This window comes from Ascaphus truei, unplaced genomic scaffold (genome assembly GCF_040206685.1).
Source record: "Ascaphus truei isolate aAscTru1 unplaced genomic scaffold, aAscTru1.hap1 HAP1_SCAFFOLD_1097, whole genome shotgun sequence".
Taxonomy (NCBI): Eukaryota; Metazoa; Chordata; class Amphibia; order Anura; family Ascaphidae; genus Ascaphus; species Ascaphus truei.
In genome coordinates, this window is record NW_027453963.1 from 13,892 (window position 1) to 31,934 (window position 18,043).

The 18,043-nt window shown below is 49.8% G+C and overlaps 1 protein-coding gene across 1 annotated transcript; it reads left to right on the forward strand.

Annotated features, from left to right (window-relative positions):
* Positions 1-1,084: 1,084 nt before the first annotated feature.
* On the forward strand, positions 1,085-3,094 carry LOC142475196 (uncharacterized). Its single transcript, XM_075581170.1, has one exon. It carries the CDS (start codon positions 1,469-1,471, stop codon positions 2,672-2,674), a length of 1,206 nt encoding a protein of 401 aa, XP_075437285.1. The 5' UTR covers positions 1,085-1,468; the 3' UTR covers positions 2,675-3,094.
* The last annotated feature ends 14,949 nt before the right edge of the window (positions 3,095-18,043 follow it).

The following is an 18,043-nucleotide window of genomic DNA, read 5'->3' on the forward strand; positions in this document are numbered from 1 at the left end:
CACACACAGTGACACTCAGACACACACACACACACAGTGACACTCAGACACACACACACACACAGTGACACTCAGACACACACACACACACACAGTGACACTCAGACACACACACACACACACACACACACACACAGAATGCAGTCTCTCCGCCGGGGTTTTGACTCCGCCCCCGTATCCTCCCACACACGGCACGAGTGCAGATTGACTGCACCCGGCCACCGTACGCCTCCAGCCCCTGCAGGACAGATTTTACTTCCGCCCGTGCTGCTCGCTTCCCCCACACCCGCGCTCGCTTCTCCCGCGGCCAAAACTTTTAACCGCCGCCCACACGCTCGCCGACACACACGACCGCCGCGCTGGTTGTGAGCGGGCCGCAGAAATATCCGTTGCGGGCCGCATGCGGCCCGCGGGCCGCATGTTTGACATGCCTGCCTTAAAGGGAGGGAATCGCATTCCTTTTTTTAATCAAATTCCACAATTGGGCATCGTTTTTGTTTGCATCGCCCCCAGGGCCGGCCTGTCCATTAGGCGAACCTAGGTGGTGTCCTAGGGGCGCAGAACGGCCACCTACGTTCTGCCGCCCTGCTTCAAGCACAACCGATGTCACATGGCGTCTTGTTGCAATGGTAATAGAGGGGGAGAGGTGCGGGTGTAAAAGATGTAGGGGGGGAGGTGGGGGTGTAGGTACTCCCGCATCAGCCTAGTAAGTATAGATATAAACTGAGGTGCAATAGGGATAATAAGCGTATAACATTAAAAAAAAGGGGGTGGGGGAAGAATCCCTTTTATGTATCAATGGATTTGACAAGATTTCTGCCATTTTAATTGGTGTTTTCCAGCAAGTGAGCTTTTTAAAAAAAATCTTTAAATCTTTAGATTTACCTTAAATGTAGGATCCACTGCATCTGCTCTCCCGGCCCTAATGCTGCACATGTTGTGCTAAACCCTTCCTTTGTACAATGTACATCTACAGTTTACTTTCATCCTGAACTGTTTGTGATATTCCAACTTACCTCTCCTGCATGGCCTTCTGAAAGACAGTTTGTGTAACTGTGACTTTTTTGTCTCTTGTCTAGTTCCGATAGCACCGATATTCCACCCATGCCAAGACTGCAAGGTTGCTTTTAGCAGTCAGGATTACCTCCTCACACATCTGAAGTCCAAACACCCAAATGAGTATATGGAAAAGACGAGGACAGAACAATCTTGCAACATTCCAATGAATATGACAGAAAATGCAACTTTCAACAAGTCAAGGCAATTATTAAACAATGTAACTGCTTCTAATATATATTGTTTTGAATAAGAAGGTGCCACAGGAAAAGATCTTGGCTCAAGTGGGAAGAATCTGACTTGGTTATCAGACCAGAACCTAGACAAGAGGACCCAAACAAGGGAGAGACCGCATGTATGTGGGGAATGTGGGAAGGGATTTAGTGACTTATCCAGCCTGGACACACACAAGATGACACACGCAGGGGAGAGACTGCATGCATGTGGGGAATGTGGGAAGAGATTTAGTGTGTTATCCAGCCTGAACAGACACAAGAGGACACACACAGGGGAGAGACCGCATGTATGTGGGGAATGTGGGAAGGGATTTAGTCACTTATCCTGCCTGGACACACACAAGATGACACACACAGGGGAGAGACCGCATGTATGTGGGGAATGTGGGAAGGGATTTAGTGTGTTATCCAACATGAACAGACACAAGAGGACACACACAGGGGAGAGACCGCATGTATGTGGGGAATGTGGGAAGGGATTTAGTACCTTATCCAGCCTTAAAATACACATGATGACACACACAGGGGAGAGACCACATGTATGTGGGGAATGTGGGAAGGGATTTAGTGTGTTATCCCACCTGAACACACACAAGAGGACACACACAGGGGAGAGACCGCATGTATGTGGGGAATGTGGGAAGGGATTTAGTGCCGTATCCCACCTGAACATACACAAGAGGACGCACACAGGGGAGAGACCGTATATATGTGGGGAATGTGGGAAGGGATTTAGTCACTTACCCAGCCTGGACATACACAAGATGACACACACAGGGGAGAGACCGCATGTATGTGGGGAATGTGAGAAGGGATTTAGTGCCTTATCCAGCCTGAACACACACAAGATGACACACACAGGGGAGAGACCGCATGTATGTGGGGAATGTGAGAAGGGATTTAGTACCTTATCCAGCCTGATCTTACACAAGAGGACACACACAGGGGAGAGACCGCATGTATGTGGGGAATGTGGGAAGGGATTTAGTCGGTTATTCAGCCTTTACACACACAGGAGGACACACACAGGGGAGAGACCGCATGTATGTGGGGAATGTGGGAAGGGATTTAGTGCCTTATCCAGCCTGAACACACACAAGAGGACACACACAGGGGAGAGACCGCATGAATGTGGAGAATGTGGGAAGAGATACACCCAGTTATCCAGCCTGAACATGCACAAGAGGACACACACAGGGGAGAGACCATATGAATGTGGGGAATGTGGGAAGAGATTTAATGTGTTATCCAGCCTGAACACACACAAGAAGACACACACAGGGGAGAGACCGCATGTATGTGGGGAATGTGGGAAGGGATTTAGTCGGTTATACAGCCTGAACACACAAGAGGACACACACAGGGGAGAGACCTATCTCTAAAGCCATGCATGTTTAGGGATAACCAGCGAATAAGACGCTCACATAAGTGCACACGTGTACAGTATCTGTGTTACTCTGAATCACAATGCAAAGTGACTTTATGGTGCATAAAACGAGCATTTTAAAAGGATAAAGTTATAACTTTTAAGTTATAACAGGTTATTTGTATCATTCTTATATTTAAAGGAAAATTATCTTGTTTTATATTTCCATGCTGTTGGTTCTAATAAAATGTGGGATTATGCTGAAGCGGTCTGTAGCCTCACTTGGCTATGAATCGGAATCGTTTCGCCGCTACCTATTGGCCACCAGTGTTCGGTCGCAGACGGACCCTCCGCCACCGGCCACTTCTAATGTGAGGTTTATTACTGTCTATGGCAGCGGTGCGTAAACTGGGGGGCGCAGGATTATTTAGGGGGGGCTCAGGCGGCGTGCCGGCAGACGCTGTGCACGGGTGGTTGAACAAGCTCTGTGCTGCTTCTCTGCTCTCTGCTGTGGGGGCGGGGCCTTGTTACTTCTCTGCTCTGCTTTGGGGGTGGGGCCTTGCTGCTTCTCTGCTGTGCGGGCGGGGCCTTGCTGCTTCTCTGCTCTCTGCTGCGGGAGCGGAGCCTTGCTGCTTCTCTGCTGTGGGGGCATGGCCTTGCTGCTTCTCTGCTGTGGGGGCAGGGCCTTATGCTTCTGTGCTGTGGGGGCGGAACCTTGCTGCTTCTCTGCTGTCTGCTGTGGGGGCGGGACCTTGCTGCTGCTCTGATGTGGGGGTTGGACCTTGCTGCTTCTCTGCTGTGGGGGCGGGGCCTTGCTGCTTTTCTGCTCTCTGTTTGTTGCGGGGCCTTGCTGCTTCTCTGCTCTGGGGGCGGGGCCTTGCTGCTTCTCTGCTCTCTGCTGTGGGGGCGGGGCCTTGCTGCTTCTCTGCTCTCTGCTGTGGCGGCGGGGCCTTGCTGCTTCTCTGCTCTCTGCTGTGGGGGCGGGGCCTTGCTGCTTCTCTGCTCTCTGCTGTGGGGGCGGGAACTTGCTGCGTCTCTGCTGTGGGGGCGGGGCCTTGCTGCTTCTCTGCTCTCTGCGGGGCCTTGCTGCTTCTCTGCTCTCTGCGGGGCCTTCTCTGCACACAGACAGCCCCTCCTCCTCCTGTCTGTTTTCCCCACAAGGGGGACCGGAGCATGCGGAGTACTACCCCCCCAGGTAAAAGTGTGAGTGTGTGTGCAGGGTGAGAGAGTGTGTGCGTGCAGTGTGTGATGAGTGTGAGTGTGTGAGTTGTGATTTAGTATGTGTGGGTGTTGTGATTCAATACAGCGTTGCGCAAACTGGTGTGCGCGCCCCGGGGGGGGGGGGGCGCAGGCGGCGAAACCTGGTGTGCGCGGGAGGGCAAAAAGCTGTACGTGGACGGGCAGCCGAAGAAGCTGTGCGCGGGCGGCCGAACAGGATAGTGCAGGTGGCGGCCACGTGATGGTGTGTGTGCATGCACGGGGGCTTCGGAGGTACGGGGGAGGAGCACGCACCAGCGCTGTGATGTCAAACGCCCCTCCTTACGGTGTCTGCCCTACAATAGCGCTGTGGTCCTTCTCTCCGCTGGCAACCTGCTTCGCTGCGATCCTCTGCGAGTGAAAGGGTAGGCTGCCACTGTATCACTCACACTATGAATGTACAGAAATAATGGGGGGAAAAGTGAAAACACAACATTGAAAACGGAAAAAAATAAATAATACATAATACTGTAGGTAGGAGTGTGTGACACTGGGGACAGCAAGCCAAGAGCAGGGAGAAGGAAAAGGCGAATGGGAGAAGGAAAAAGGGAAGGGAAAATGAAGGGGGGAAGGGAGGTAGCAAAGAGGTGGATGAATGACCCCCCCCCCAAAAAAATGGATTGCGTTTGTGCACATATCCGCTCTCCCAAGCTTGGCACTTGGGGAGACAAACAAAATGTACTTTGAAGCGCGCTCAGCAGTCAATGCGCACACACACCCCCTCCCAATCCAATCACCCCACGCCCGTGCTTGCAAAATGATGTCACCGCTCGCAGCGGCAGCGTGGACGCAGCCTAATTTTGAAGTGCGAGCTGTTGAAATATGTAAGTATTTAGACATATTAGTATTTACATTGCATAACGTTTAATAAAGGTTTATTTTTCATGTGATTTTGATTACATCAGGCAGGGGCCCGAGAAATTTCATGGATGAAAAGGGGGCTCGGCATAAAAAGTTTGCTCACCCCTGGCTATGGCAGTGGGTTAATGTAAGGGTTTAAAGTAGGGTTTTTAGGTTAGGGGGCTTAGGATATAAGGTCCCTCACACAAGGACCTTTCCCCCTGTTGGTTACACTTGCACACCGCTATAGCAGAGATCCCTGTTACACATGTGCTGGTGTTACCTCCCCACAAGCACATTGCCAGGCTGAGGGAGGTGTTCATATCGGAATCTGAGGCCAAAATGTATGGTCAGAGTCCAGGAGACACACCCAACTTTATCTTGTATTTGTAACTACTAACCCAGAATGAAAAGCATTTAGCTGAGGGTGCACGGGCATGGGGGTGGCACGGGACTGTGGGGGGCATTGGACTGGAAGCCCCTCAGCTCTGGAGCTAGTTCTGTTTTGGCGGGTAAGTGAGCTTTGGGTTACCAGGCAGATGTGGGACACGTGTCCACTGAGTTAGCTGTGAAGCAGGTGTTGGGCAGGTGGGCAGAGTGCTGTGATAGGGCAGGCCAGAGGGAGGGCGTGGCTAGGGCGTTTGGGCAGGAAAAAGAAAGGTCCAGTATATATAGACAGAGCAGAAGCAGATAGGGAAATAAACCCGAGGTAAGGGGATGTTGGCTGCCCCACTCCCCTCCCTATGTGTTATAATTATAGCCCCTTTACCCTGTAATAAAGGAACCACCTGTGCTGCCGTTACCTGTCTGGCTACCAGAAGGTCTGAGCCTCCGCCACTGCGAGCCTGGGGTGTCACATGTCCACCTTGGTGCAGAGCCTCCACCTGTGAGGGATGACAGCGCAGTGAGATGATCCACGCACAGGGCCCAATACTAACAGTAATCACACCACAAGTATGTAATAACCGGTTTTACTGAACACATATATCGGCAACCTATACCACACAGTGTATACAGTTAGGTCCGGAAATAATTGGACACTGACACAATTTTTATAATTTTGGCTCTGTATGCCACCACAATGGATATGAAATGAAACAACCGAGATGCAATAGAAGTGCAGACTTTCAGCTTTAATTCAAGGGGTTGAACAAAAGTATCGTATGAAACGTTTAGGAATTGCAACCATTTTCCTACACAGTCCCCTTATTTCAGTGGCTCAAATGTAATTGTGTTAATTTGTCCAATCATAAATAAAATGTTCATTTTTAATACTTTGTCGAGAATCCTTTGCAGGCAATGACTGCTTGAAGTCTGGAACGCATGGACGTCACCAAACGCTGGGTTTCCTCCTTTGTGATGCTTTGCCAGGCCTTTACTACAGCTGTCTTCAGTTTGTTTGTGGGTCTTTCTGCCTTAAGTTTTGTCTTCAGCAAGTGAAATGCATGCTTGATCTGGTTGAGATCAGGGGTTTGACTCGGCCATTGCAGAATTTTCCACTTCTTTGCCTTAAAAAACTCCTGGGTTGCTTTCCCAGTATGTTTGGGTCATTGTCCATCTGTAAAGTGAAGCACCGTCCAATCAACTTCGCTGAATTTTGCTGAATCTGAGCAGATAATATATCCCTATACACTTCAGAATTCATCCGGCTGCTTCTGTCTTCTGTCACATCATCAATAAACACTAGTGACCCAGTGCCATTGGAAGCCATGCATGCCCATGCCATCACACTATACAAAAAAACACTAGATGGCGCTCATACACTCTAAAAAACACACAACTTAAACCATGCAGTGATATATAGTGACTAGTGATATCAAAAATAAATCAAAAATAAAGTGCATGAAGTGATAAATAGACACTCAAACCCTTAAGGACTGTTTCACGGTCCGCAAAGTAACAGGAAAAGGAATCAGGGGAGCGTCAGTGCCTAAGGAAAAAAAGTGATACTCGCATAGTGCAATATGTTAACAATACACATACACAGGCAGAGCTCTCATAAGAGCACAGTGAGGCTAGATATTAATGATCACTAAGTATCAGAAATATTAGCTGTGTATGGGCATCTCTAATGACCCATACACACAGGAACATAAATAGGAGGTAGGAATCCAAAAGAGAGACACCAATCCAATACTTAAAAAATGTAGATATTTATCCAGCATTGATAAAAATTGGAGGCTTACAGGATTCCGGAAAGGTAACAGCAAGTTTGTACACATGAAGGTTCACTCGAGTCGCGTTCTCGGGATCTCTGCACGATGCTGCTTCCTCATCCGGTCTCCGACCTGCGCTGCTTCAGGGGGCCGATACGTCACTTCCGGGTTCTTCAACTCGTATTGCGGACGCCACCGGAACTCCACAGCAGGCTCTCTCCCTCTGGATCTCACACGAGGGGTTACGCTCTACTAGTTTCGCCGTACGTAGTGACGGCTTCGTCAGGAGTGATGTTACCCCATAAAGAGATGCTATTTGTACCCTCTACTTAATGCTGACCTTTCCTCCTATTGGACAGCAAGTAAATTGGTGATTGACTACATATGTCCTCCCAATCTTCACAACACTGTTATACAATTAACCTTTAAAATACACAACAATGTTTATACACTTCAAAGTAAAATACATCTTTATTAATAAAAAACCCATTCTAAAAATTCATGAAGTGGCCTAATATACAACTGTGCTATTTTTGGAATTGTATATAAAATATATAAAAGACATAAAATCTAATAAAATCGCTCAAAATCTAACTTCTAATATATGTTGAAACGGCGATTGTTGTATCTCAAAATAAAATAGGGAAAAAAACAATTAGTTCACAATAAGTGCATTTTCAACCTCATTTTGCAGTCTAAAGCAATTTATTGTCTAAAACGATTTATTATTACAGTTTTTTATAGGAAAGCACTTAGCTCAAAATCCACATTAAGACCTAGTGGTACAAGTGTTTGCAAAGTGAAGATCCAGAAGCTTTCTCTTTTTTTAAGAGCAGCTTGTCTGTCTCCACCTCTCCAATGTGTCAACACTTGTTCTATAACTGTAAAAGTGAGCCCAGATGTGTCCCCATTATGTTTTTGTAAAAAATGGTTGGACAGGTGATGTGTAGTAACACCTCTCCTCACATTACCGATATGCTCAAGTATACGTATATTTATAGTTCTTGTTGTTTGGCCCACATATTGTAATCCGCATGGACAGGTGATAAGATATACCACATAATTAGATTTGCATGATAAAAGTTGTTTTATGTTGTATCTTTGCCCTGTGATATTTGACACAAAATTAAATTTATCCTCTGGTCTATATTTACATGCAGTGCATGTGGTACAACCATAAAAACCTTTGGATTTTGTTAGCCATCTGTTCCCCTCACTGGTTATTTTAGGTAGGGCACTGGGGGCTAATTTATCTTTCAATGATTTGGCTTTTCTGAAGATCACATTTGGGTTTTCAGGGACAATCTCTCCAAGCACAGGGTCATTTTTTACAATGTGCCAGTGCTTTTTAATTATTTTGGTAATCTTATCTGATTGTCTATTGTAATCTGTCATAAATGAGTACTCAAAAGTTTTATTTGATTTAACCTTCTTGTTCTTACTCAATAAATCATTTCTATCCAAATCATTGACTTTTTTAATGGCATCCTGTATGATCACATCATTGTAATCTTTTTCTAAAAACCTTTCTTGAAGAAAGACAGATTGTTTTTGAAAGGTACTTAAGTTACTACAATTCCTTTTAATGCGTCTTATCTGTCCATATGGGACATTTTGCAGCCATTTCGGATGATGACAACTTGTGGTGGATATGTAATTGTTTATATCTACACCTTTGAAGAAGGTCTCTGTTTTTATTGTCCCTTCCTCAATGAAAATAGTCAGGTCCAAGAAATTAACTTTTTCCTGACTATATTCACAATTAAATTTTAAATTGAGCAAGTTGTCATTAATATAGATAATAAACTGTTTAAGGCTTTCTTAATTACCTTTCCAGATAAACATAATATCATCTATATATCTACGCCATAGGCACAAATTCGCACCCAGCTCTGCAATAGACCAAATATGGTCTTCTTCCCATGCTCCCATAAGAAGATTTGCATAGCTGGGTGCAAATTTCGTGCCCATGGCGGTGCACATCACACTGCCTGGCTTTTTTAGATATTGTTTGGCAAAGTCTAATCTGGCCTTTCTATTCTTGAGGCTTATGAATGGTTTGCACCTTGTGGTGAAACCTCTGTATTTGCTCTTGTGAAGTCTTCTCTTTATGGTAGACTTGGATAATTCTATGCCCACCTTCTGGAGAGTGTTCTTCACTTGGCTGGATGTTGTGAAGGGGTTTTTCTTTACCATGGAAAGGATCCTACGATCATCCACCACTGTTGTCTTCCGTGGGCGTCCAGGCCTTATTGTGTTGCAGACCTCACCAGTGCGTTCTTTTTTTCTCAGAATGTACCAAACTGGTGATTTGGCCACTCCTAATGTTCCTGCTATCTCTCTGATGGATTTTCTTTTTTTTTTGCAGCCTAAGGATGCCCTGTTTCCCTTGCATTGGGAGCTCCTTTGACCACATGTTGTGGGTTCACAGCAACAGCTTCCAAATGCGAATGCCACACCTGGAATCAACTCCAGACCTTTTACCTGCTTAATTGATGATAAAATAACGAAGGAATGGCCCATAGCTGTCCATGAAACAGCTTTTGCGTCAATTGTCCAATTACTTTTGGGCCCTTGAAAAAGAGGGGGCTACATATTAAAGAGATGAAATTCCTAAACCCTTTCTCCAATTTGGATGTGAATACCCTCAAATTAAAGCTGATAGACTGCACTTTTAGCCCATATTCATTATTTAACTGTAACTTGAATTTATTTTGGTACACAGCCGAAATAACAAAACGTGTATCAGTGTCCAATTATTTCCGGACCTAACTGTATAATAAGGATGCCAAAAAAATCAAACAAATCCTGAACAAGCACTAATACAAAGTGATCTGGTTCCAAGAGGATCAGTTCCAGACCATCCTGGCATGATTTTTAAAAATCAGAAAGCTTAAAGAACAAACTAGCCCCAAGTGCTTTGCCCCACGAAAAATTGAAAGGTAAATGGCTCAATAAAATCAAGGGGTTCTGTGGTTGCTAATGCTGCAAAGCGTGTCAATTTAAATCCACAGAAAATTTGAATTTCAAGTCTTAATTTTAAGGGAGAAATCTTCCAAATAGGTGTAGCCCCCTGTAAACAGCCTGAGCTACTAAATCTTCCTACTACTGTGATAAGTCCTGTTCAAGACAGTCCCCAGTAGTAATCATGGGTATTCCCCCTTGCAAAGCCCTGCCTGCTTGATTAATACAAGTCTGTCTCTGCTGCCGGCCTGTGCAGAGAGGGAGTGTCTTGTTGATGTCATGAGGGGTGGGGCTGACCAAACTTAGTGGCTGTTCCTGCCTGTCAGGAGGTCAGTCTAGTCTAGAGTCTAGTTCAGGCTAGTGTGAGGCTAGTCCAGTCGGAGGAGGGAGTTCTGCCGAACCCTGAGTAGAGGAAGGAGTAGCGAGTTATGCTCTGGAGGCTGCGAGTGTTGGAGTGTCTGGCGGGACCGTCAGACAAATAGAGAGAGAGTGTAGCTAGGTTCCTGCGGATTAGGGCCTAGTGATCCGTAGGTGGACCAATGCCTCTCACCCTGCTTAGGGGGTGAGGGAAGAGCTAGCCCCACCCGTGGCGCCCTTGGTTGCGGGTGGAGGCAGGGAGAATTATACCCTTCAGACCATCCTGCGGAGAGCGATCTGGCGGGAGAGGAAGAGGAGGCGTACCGTGTACCTGTGTAACCATATGCTGTGCTGCTATTACGTGCCTGCTAAAGAGAGTACAATAAAGACTCTGTTACTTTCATCTACTGTGCCGTGTGATTCTGGAGTATTCACCCCGGGTCCTGTCTCCCCCATAACATCGCGGGAAGGTCAGGCCCTCCTGTTCCTCACAGGTATGCACCACCACTCACATCCATGTAATCGACCCTCACGCACCCTAGATACATCCGTTGAGTCTAGGGGGGGGGAAAAGGGGTTACATTTGGAGGCGCTGCTGAGATATGTGTCAGGACAGGACCGGCTTATAGCAAAGCGGAACGGGCAGAGTAAGATGCACATGCCGTGCGAGTGCTGGAGATGGAAGGGCGCAATTGCGCAAACCGGGGGTAGTCAGGGGAGCGGAGACTCCCGCACAGTACGCCCTGGGCGCCCTTAGGAGGTGTCGTTAGGGGTGGGTAGCTATTGCAGCCCTAGTCCCTTGAGGCAGATAGCGTGAGGCAACTGGGGGGGGTCATAGCAGTAATCAATCCGGGTACCATGGCCCAGGGCCCGCGTTATGAGTGGCCAACAGCAGGAGACGCCCGTACCGATGGAGTTGCCGGTACCTAGCTACCACCCACACCAAGACGCACCACAGAGCACTTGCACGTAGACATCGAGAGTACAGTGCATGGGAGGAGAGGAGTTCCGCTAAGCCTGGGGTAGAAGCCACCTCATTTTAGTGGGCAACAGAAAATGCAGATTTCCCAGTTGGGAGGAAGGCATGGTCTAGGTACGAGATACCCGTTAGACATGGAGAGTAGGGGACAGGCACATTTGGAAGGAGATGGCGGCCATCCCTACATGTGCTCCGCGGAGCAGGAGAGGCGAGCTAAAATGGCGGTTCCCGCCAAGTCTGGAGCAAGCACGTGAGAATTGCAAAAAGACTGTGAGGAGGTTGTGGCAGGAAATGTGCAAGGAACTGGCGCCAAACCCAGATTCCTTGTAGAAGGAGAGGAGCGGCGCGAAAGCCGAGAGTCCACCCACCTGTGCTGTGACTGGTCAGCAAGCCAGGCCACGTCACTTTGGAGGAGGGAAAGCCCCGCCTCTGGATTCCACCAGAGGGAGGAGGCCCAAGGGGAGCCAATCAGGAGAGTCCACCCCAGCTAAGGGAGGGACCGGAAGTGAGAGCGAGGAGCTTCATTTCTTGCTGACAGTCAAAGAGAGCGGAGCTGAGCAATTGAACTGTTCCAATCCGGCAAGTACCATGTCAGAAATGAACACTAATGTAGTCCAAGTACCAGGTGGCCTGCTGGTGATCCAGATCGAGGGTCAAGAGTACCTGCGGTGCCTGTGCGCCAACTGCGGTGTACCCGGCGAGGTACCCAGCACCAAGGCACGATGCTCCTTGTGTGGTACGTACTACTTCTGGCCTACGGAGCCGGAGTCGATGACCGAGATCGCTCGGGGTGTCTCTCCGGGAACGATAACGGAGGTGGCGGGGGGCAGCGAGAGAATGGCTCTGGTTCCCCGTTACAAGCGGGCGGGAAGAACCCAGGCCCAACCGGCTGTCGAGCCGAAAGAACCGGCCAAGGAGAAGAGCGAGACCGCAGTGGAGGTACCGGAGAACGCCAGCTTTGTGCCTGTACCCACTGGTTGTATCGCAGAAGATTCCGGTGACTCCCGAGCGGAAGAGCCGATCATAATTTCGTCAGAAGAGGATGTTGGTGTACCATCGGTGGCGATGCGCCTACCGGCGAACCACCCAAGCGGCATCAAAGAGGATCAGCCGAGCGCGGACCCCGTCCGATAGCGAGCGCTGGTGCGGCCTGAGGCTCGGAGTAGTCCCACGACCGTGGTGACTCCCAGTGCAGAGGAGAAGGCGATCGATAAGACCCTCGAGGAGCCCGATCTCATCAAAAGCCAGCGGAGCGGTAAGGAGACTCCACCACTCCCTTATTCCTGCCAGGAGGAGACTGTGGCGAAAATGGGGGTAATCAGCGCATTAATAAAGGCAGTGGGCTCAGCTGGTTACCCCTATTTCGCGTTGGGGATGAAGGGGTTAATTCTATATGCATGGCTGTCCCCATTTTGCAGGCTAATCTCTACCTGCAGTGAAGTGCCTTTCTGTTGCTGTTTTAAAATGTACCGGCAGGATGCTATTTTTTTGTCTGCCTGCCTTTGTAAGGCAGTAAGGATCAAATGTTATGCATACAGGAGCCCCCTGTTGGGATGAAAGATCCCAGATTCGTAAAGTGTCACTTAATCAGGATGTTTCTGAGTAGCAGATCCTGTTACTCCTCCTGGATATTTCACACCTCGGGACCCAAACTCCAGACATTGCGTCCCCAGAAATGAGTGGCCCCTTTTTACTTAGCAGTGCTACCAAGCTGCTTACTGAGCATGCTCAGAGATACCTGAGCTGGCTGTAGGACTTGCCCATGTGACCTGGCAGGTTCTGATAGGAGGAAGATAATTCCTTGCCAATGGGATGAGGCTAATGTATCCCTTCACAGGCCCTTGTCCTTAAAAAGGCCTGTACCCCTCATTCCTGTGTGATTCCTGTGTTATTGCTGTTGCTGTTACCTGATTTCTTCAAGCGGATAAGACCTAAGTACAGCGGCTACGATTCCAGAACGCAAGGGGTTAAAAACATCGCAACACGGAAACTTGCCCTGCTTCAGGATTTCGTTAGCCCTGGGGATTCCAGCAAATCCCAGAGAACCAGAAAAGACTTTGCCCATTCACAGAAGGATTGGACTGGGGCTATTTATTTGGCAATTTGCAAATGGACTACATTTTAAAGAACAATCTTCTGGTTTTTTTTGGCACCTTTCTGGACATTATCCTCTGTTTCTCTACCCGTGAGTGTAATTATTAAGTTTATTCTGCAGTTGTCGTGTGTTTGCCTATCAAGGGAATAAATCTCAGTTTATTTTGCTCAACCTGTTCTGCTCAATCAGGACCCACGAAATATAAATGTGTTATTAAGCGCGTCTCCCGTGACAAGCGTTTAAAACTGGTGGCAGCTGGTGAGATACTGATTGAGCCTATATTGCAGTGTTCTGTAATATAGTGAGGACCTTGTAGATTGCAAGCTCCTCAGACAAGTGGCAACTTACACACACTTCCAAAGAAGCACGAGATAATTCACTGGTCTCTGGACCTATACCCCAGTGGCACCATGAGTCCACGCTCAGGAAGGTTTTGTACCTGGAACCGGGCGCAGATAGTGGAGAGATGTGTGGGGTACGGGTTCACGACAGACGGTCGTTCCAAGAGTCAGCTGGAGGAGGATTTAGAAGAATATGAGGACAGGATGGCCCCGCCAGCAGACAGTACTCAGCCCGGAGTGCAGGATGTCAGTGACCGCTTGGAAGAGAGTGGCGTGGTGCCAGGGGGTGCAGATGGATCAGTCGCTGCGGCGGCCGGACTTGCTACCTCTGGACTCATTGCACTCCTCTCTGCCTGGGGAGAAGGGCTTAGCTATGAACAGCGACTCGAGCTCCTGTCGACAGCGCTTGGAAGGCCCCCTCACTCCCACCTTGTCAGCGGGGAACAGGATGTACCCAGAGTAACTGCTGTGGAAGCAGCAGAGCCAGCAAATGAAGATGTAACCAGCAGAGCCTTGGTGAGCAACGCAGCAGTCCCCAGAGAGGCAGCCATTCCGGCTAGGGGGGACCAGTCTGCACCTCAGCGGACTCCCAAACATACAGTGGGCCGCGACACGTCCTATACTGGGGAGTCCAAGCTTGAGAGACGGTGCTATCATTGCCACAAGGTGGGCCACATCAGGCCACATTGCCCGGACCGTGAGCGGTCTGGGGGACCCCATCAGGGGCAACGTTCACAAGCTGCAGGGCCAGTAACCCAGCTTGGGCTGGCCCACACAGAGGAACAGAGCACAGCCATGGAGCCACAACCAAGAGGGATGTCCCAGGCAGATGCTGCTTTTGTCACCTTGGAGCCAGCAGCAGTGAGCAGAGGATGTCCAAGTGCATCAGTCGAGATGCAGCCTGCTGATGTCCTGAGCAGGCACCCACGGAGGGTTACCTTTGGTGACTGGCAAGCAGGGAGCTTGCCAGATTTGGGTGCTGCTGTTATTCTGGTGCAGCCAGAAGATTTGCTCCCGGGCACCGGGATGCAAAGAACCATGCCTGATGGAGGGCTGCGGTCCTTACAGGGTGCCCAGATCATTTTGGATGGGGGTGCCAATCATGGCATGAGGGAGGTGGGGGTTTTGTCCAGGGAAACTGCTGAGGTGCGCCTTAGCAATAACCTGGAGCCTGTGATCTGTGTGGTTGCTGCGGAATTGCCTGCTGTTGCGGCGATTCCTAAGAGCCTGTCCTCAGGAGTCACAGCAGAATCAACCTCTGTCCCCCTGCATTTGGGACCAACGGTTCCAGTGGCCTCTGCGGAGACCAGACAGGTAAGCCAGACTACTGAGTTGCGACCAGTGACTGACTTACTGTTCCCTTTACCTGTCCCTGTTACCCCTGACTTAGAGACTAAGGGTGGGTGGTTAGAATTAGGGACAGCAGATAGGGATGCGGTGAAAGCTGACCCCAGCTTAGAAGGTATGGGACTGCGGGCGTCCGAGTCCTGGGAAAGCGGGGGGTCAGACCACGGGCTGTGGCACCGCGGGCTCTCGGGTAGGGAGCCAGGTTCTACCGGGTTAGCCAGGGGCTGGACAGGTAGAAGACGGTTAGTGGGACTTAGGGAGGGTAGGCAGCAAGTGTTGCAGGTAGCCTTCCCCAGTTCACTAGTGGGGCATCAGGGGGTCACTCACATGAGAACCCAGCTGTTGCAGCCTTACTTCTGGCCGGAGGCCGCAGGGGCAGTGGCAGACTTTGGCCACCCCTGGGACGCCTGCCAGCCAGAGGGTAAAGCGGGTGATTATGTGCAGATGCTCCTGAACCTGTTACCAGGAATGGGGAACATGTTTCAGGAAGTAGCTCAGGCAGTGCCAGGCCTCTTAGGTAGGATAGGGTTTCCTAGGGGGGTCCTAGTTGAGCTAGGGGCCCTGGGAGGTAGGCAGGCAGGGGCAGAAGCCGGGGCTAGGGTAGAGCAGCCTAGGGTCCTGTTCTCAGACAAGCTGGGCAGGGCACATAGTACAGATCAGCCTGTGCTCCCAGGTGATCTGCATCCTCTGCATAAGAATACCTATGGAGTATCAGCAGAGGTGGCAGACAGTGTAGAGAGGAAGGCAAAGGGGGAGTCAGTTTTCAGCCTTCAGAATGGCCTCTGTGAGTTTTTCAGGGTGCCATTCAGGATGAGGAATGCTCTGGCTACCTCCCACCGCCTGGTCAGGAGGTCACCAGAGAGAGTGCAGAGGTATGTGGGGACATACAGGGAGAGGATAGTTGGCTTCAGGCAGATCTGTGGTTTGTCTCCAGGACAGGTAGCAGCAGTGCTAGCCAGGGTTAGGGAGACAGGGAGGACCAAAGTCTATCACATCCATATGCTCAAGGAGGACATAGCTCTGCCAGATCTCCTAGGGGAGGCTAGGCAGGAGGGTACCGTAGAGCAGGTTGAGATAGGGTCTCAGCTGAGTGTCAGGCAGAGGGCAGATGCCAGGGCTATGCTAGAGCAGTATAGGGCTCTGTTCACGGACAAGCCAGGGAGGACACACATCACTGAGCACCCAGTGCTTACAGGGGATCTGAGACCTCTGCATAAGCACGCTTATAGAGTGTCAGCAGAGGTGAAGGGCAGTATAGAGAGGGAGATGGAGGAGATGCTGGCCCTAGGGGTAATTGTACCATCCCAGAGCCCTTGGGCTTGTCCGGTAGTCCTAGTGCCTAAGAAGGATGGGACCACCTGGTTCTATGTGGACTACCGGCAGCTCAATGCAGGGACGGTTTCAGATGCCTACCCCATGTCCCGCATGGATGAGTTGCTGGATGAACTCGCGGGGGCAAGGTATCTGACCACCAGGGATCTCCGTAAAGGGTACTGGCTGATCCTTTTGACCCAGGAGGCTAGGGAGAAGTCGGCTTTCATCACCCCAAGTGGCCTCTATGAGTTCTTAGTGATGCCATTTGGGATGAAGAATGCACCGGCTACCTTCCAACGCCTGGTCAATCGTTTGCTAGAGGGCATGCAAGGGTTTGCAAGGGCTTATCTGGATGATATTGCTGTGTTCAGTAACTCCTGGGAATCACACGTACTTCATGTAGCTGCGGTGCTAGCCAGGATTAGGGAGGCGGGTCTCACCTTAAAACCCACCAAGTGCTTAGTAGGGATGGCTGAAGTCTTATACCTAGGGCATAGGGTGGGTGGAGGGCACCTCAAGCCAGAACCAGCTAAGGTAGAGGCAGTAGTGCAGTGGCCCACTCCCAAAACCAAGAAGCAGGTCATGGCGTTTCTAGGCACCGCAGGCTACTACAGAAAGTTTGTTCCCCAGTATAGTGCCATTGCAACACCCCTGACTGACTTGACCCAGAAGCGACTGTCTGTGCTGGTAGTCTGGTCTCCAGCCTGGGAAAAAGCATTTTAGGCTTTGAAGACTGCACCCATCCTTGCCGCTCCAGATTATTCCAACAAGTTGCTGGAGCAGACTGATGCCTCAGACGTTGGCATTGGTGCTGTGCTCAGCCAGGTGAAGGAGGAGGTCAGGGAACCTCCAATTATGTTTCTGGGCCGCAAGCGGCTGCCCAGAGAAGTGGCCTATGCCACTATTGAGAAGGAGTGTCTGGCCATAGTATGGGCGCGAAAGAAGCTACAGCCCTCTCTGTATGGCAGACACTTCACTGTTATCACTGACCATAACCCCCTAAGTTGGTTGCAGAGGGTGTCGGGAGAGAATGCCAAGCTCTTGCGCTGGAGCCTGGCCTTGCAAGAATGTGACCACCATTCAGCACAAGAAAGGCAGTGAGCATGGGAACGCTGATGGCCTCTCCCGGCAGGACAATCCCCAAGACCTAATGACTTCAAAAACCCTCAGGTCAGCCCAACCACCAGAGGAGGTGGCCAGGGCAAACCTTGGGCTTTGAGTGGGGGAGATGTGGCGAAAATGGGGGTAATCAGCGCATTAATAAAGGCAGTGGGCTCAGCTGGTTACCCCTATTTCGTGTTGGGGATGAAGGGGTTAATTCTATATGCATGGCTGTCCCCATTTTGCAGGCTAATCTCTACCTGCAGTGAAGTGCCTTTCTGTTGCTGTTTTAAAATGTACCGGCAGGATGCTATTTTTTTGTCTGCCTGCCTCTGTAAGGCAGTAAGGACCAAATGTTATGCATACAGGAGCCCCCTGTTGGGATGAAAGATCCCAGATTCGTAAAGTGTCACTTAATCAGGATGTTTCTGAGTAGCAGATCCTGTTACTCCTCCTGGATATTTCACACCTCGGGACCCAAACTCCAGACATTGCGTCCCCAGAAATGAGTGGCCCCTTTTTACTTAGCAGTGCTACCAAGCTGCTTACTGAGCATGCTCAGAGATACCTGAGCTGGCTGTAGGACTTGCCCATGTGACCTGGCAGGTTCTGATAGGAGGAAGATAATTCCTTG

Bases quoted from the DNA above. Each gene is read 5' to 3' on its own strand.
- LOC142475196 (XM_075581170.1), top strand. From the start codon at position 1,469: ATGACACACGCAGGGGAGAGACTGCATGCATGTGGGGAATGTGGGAAG.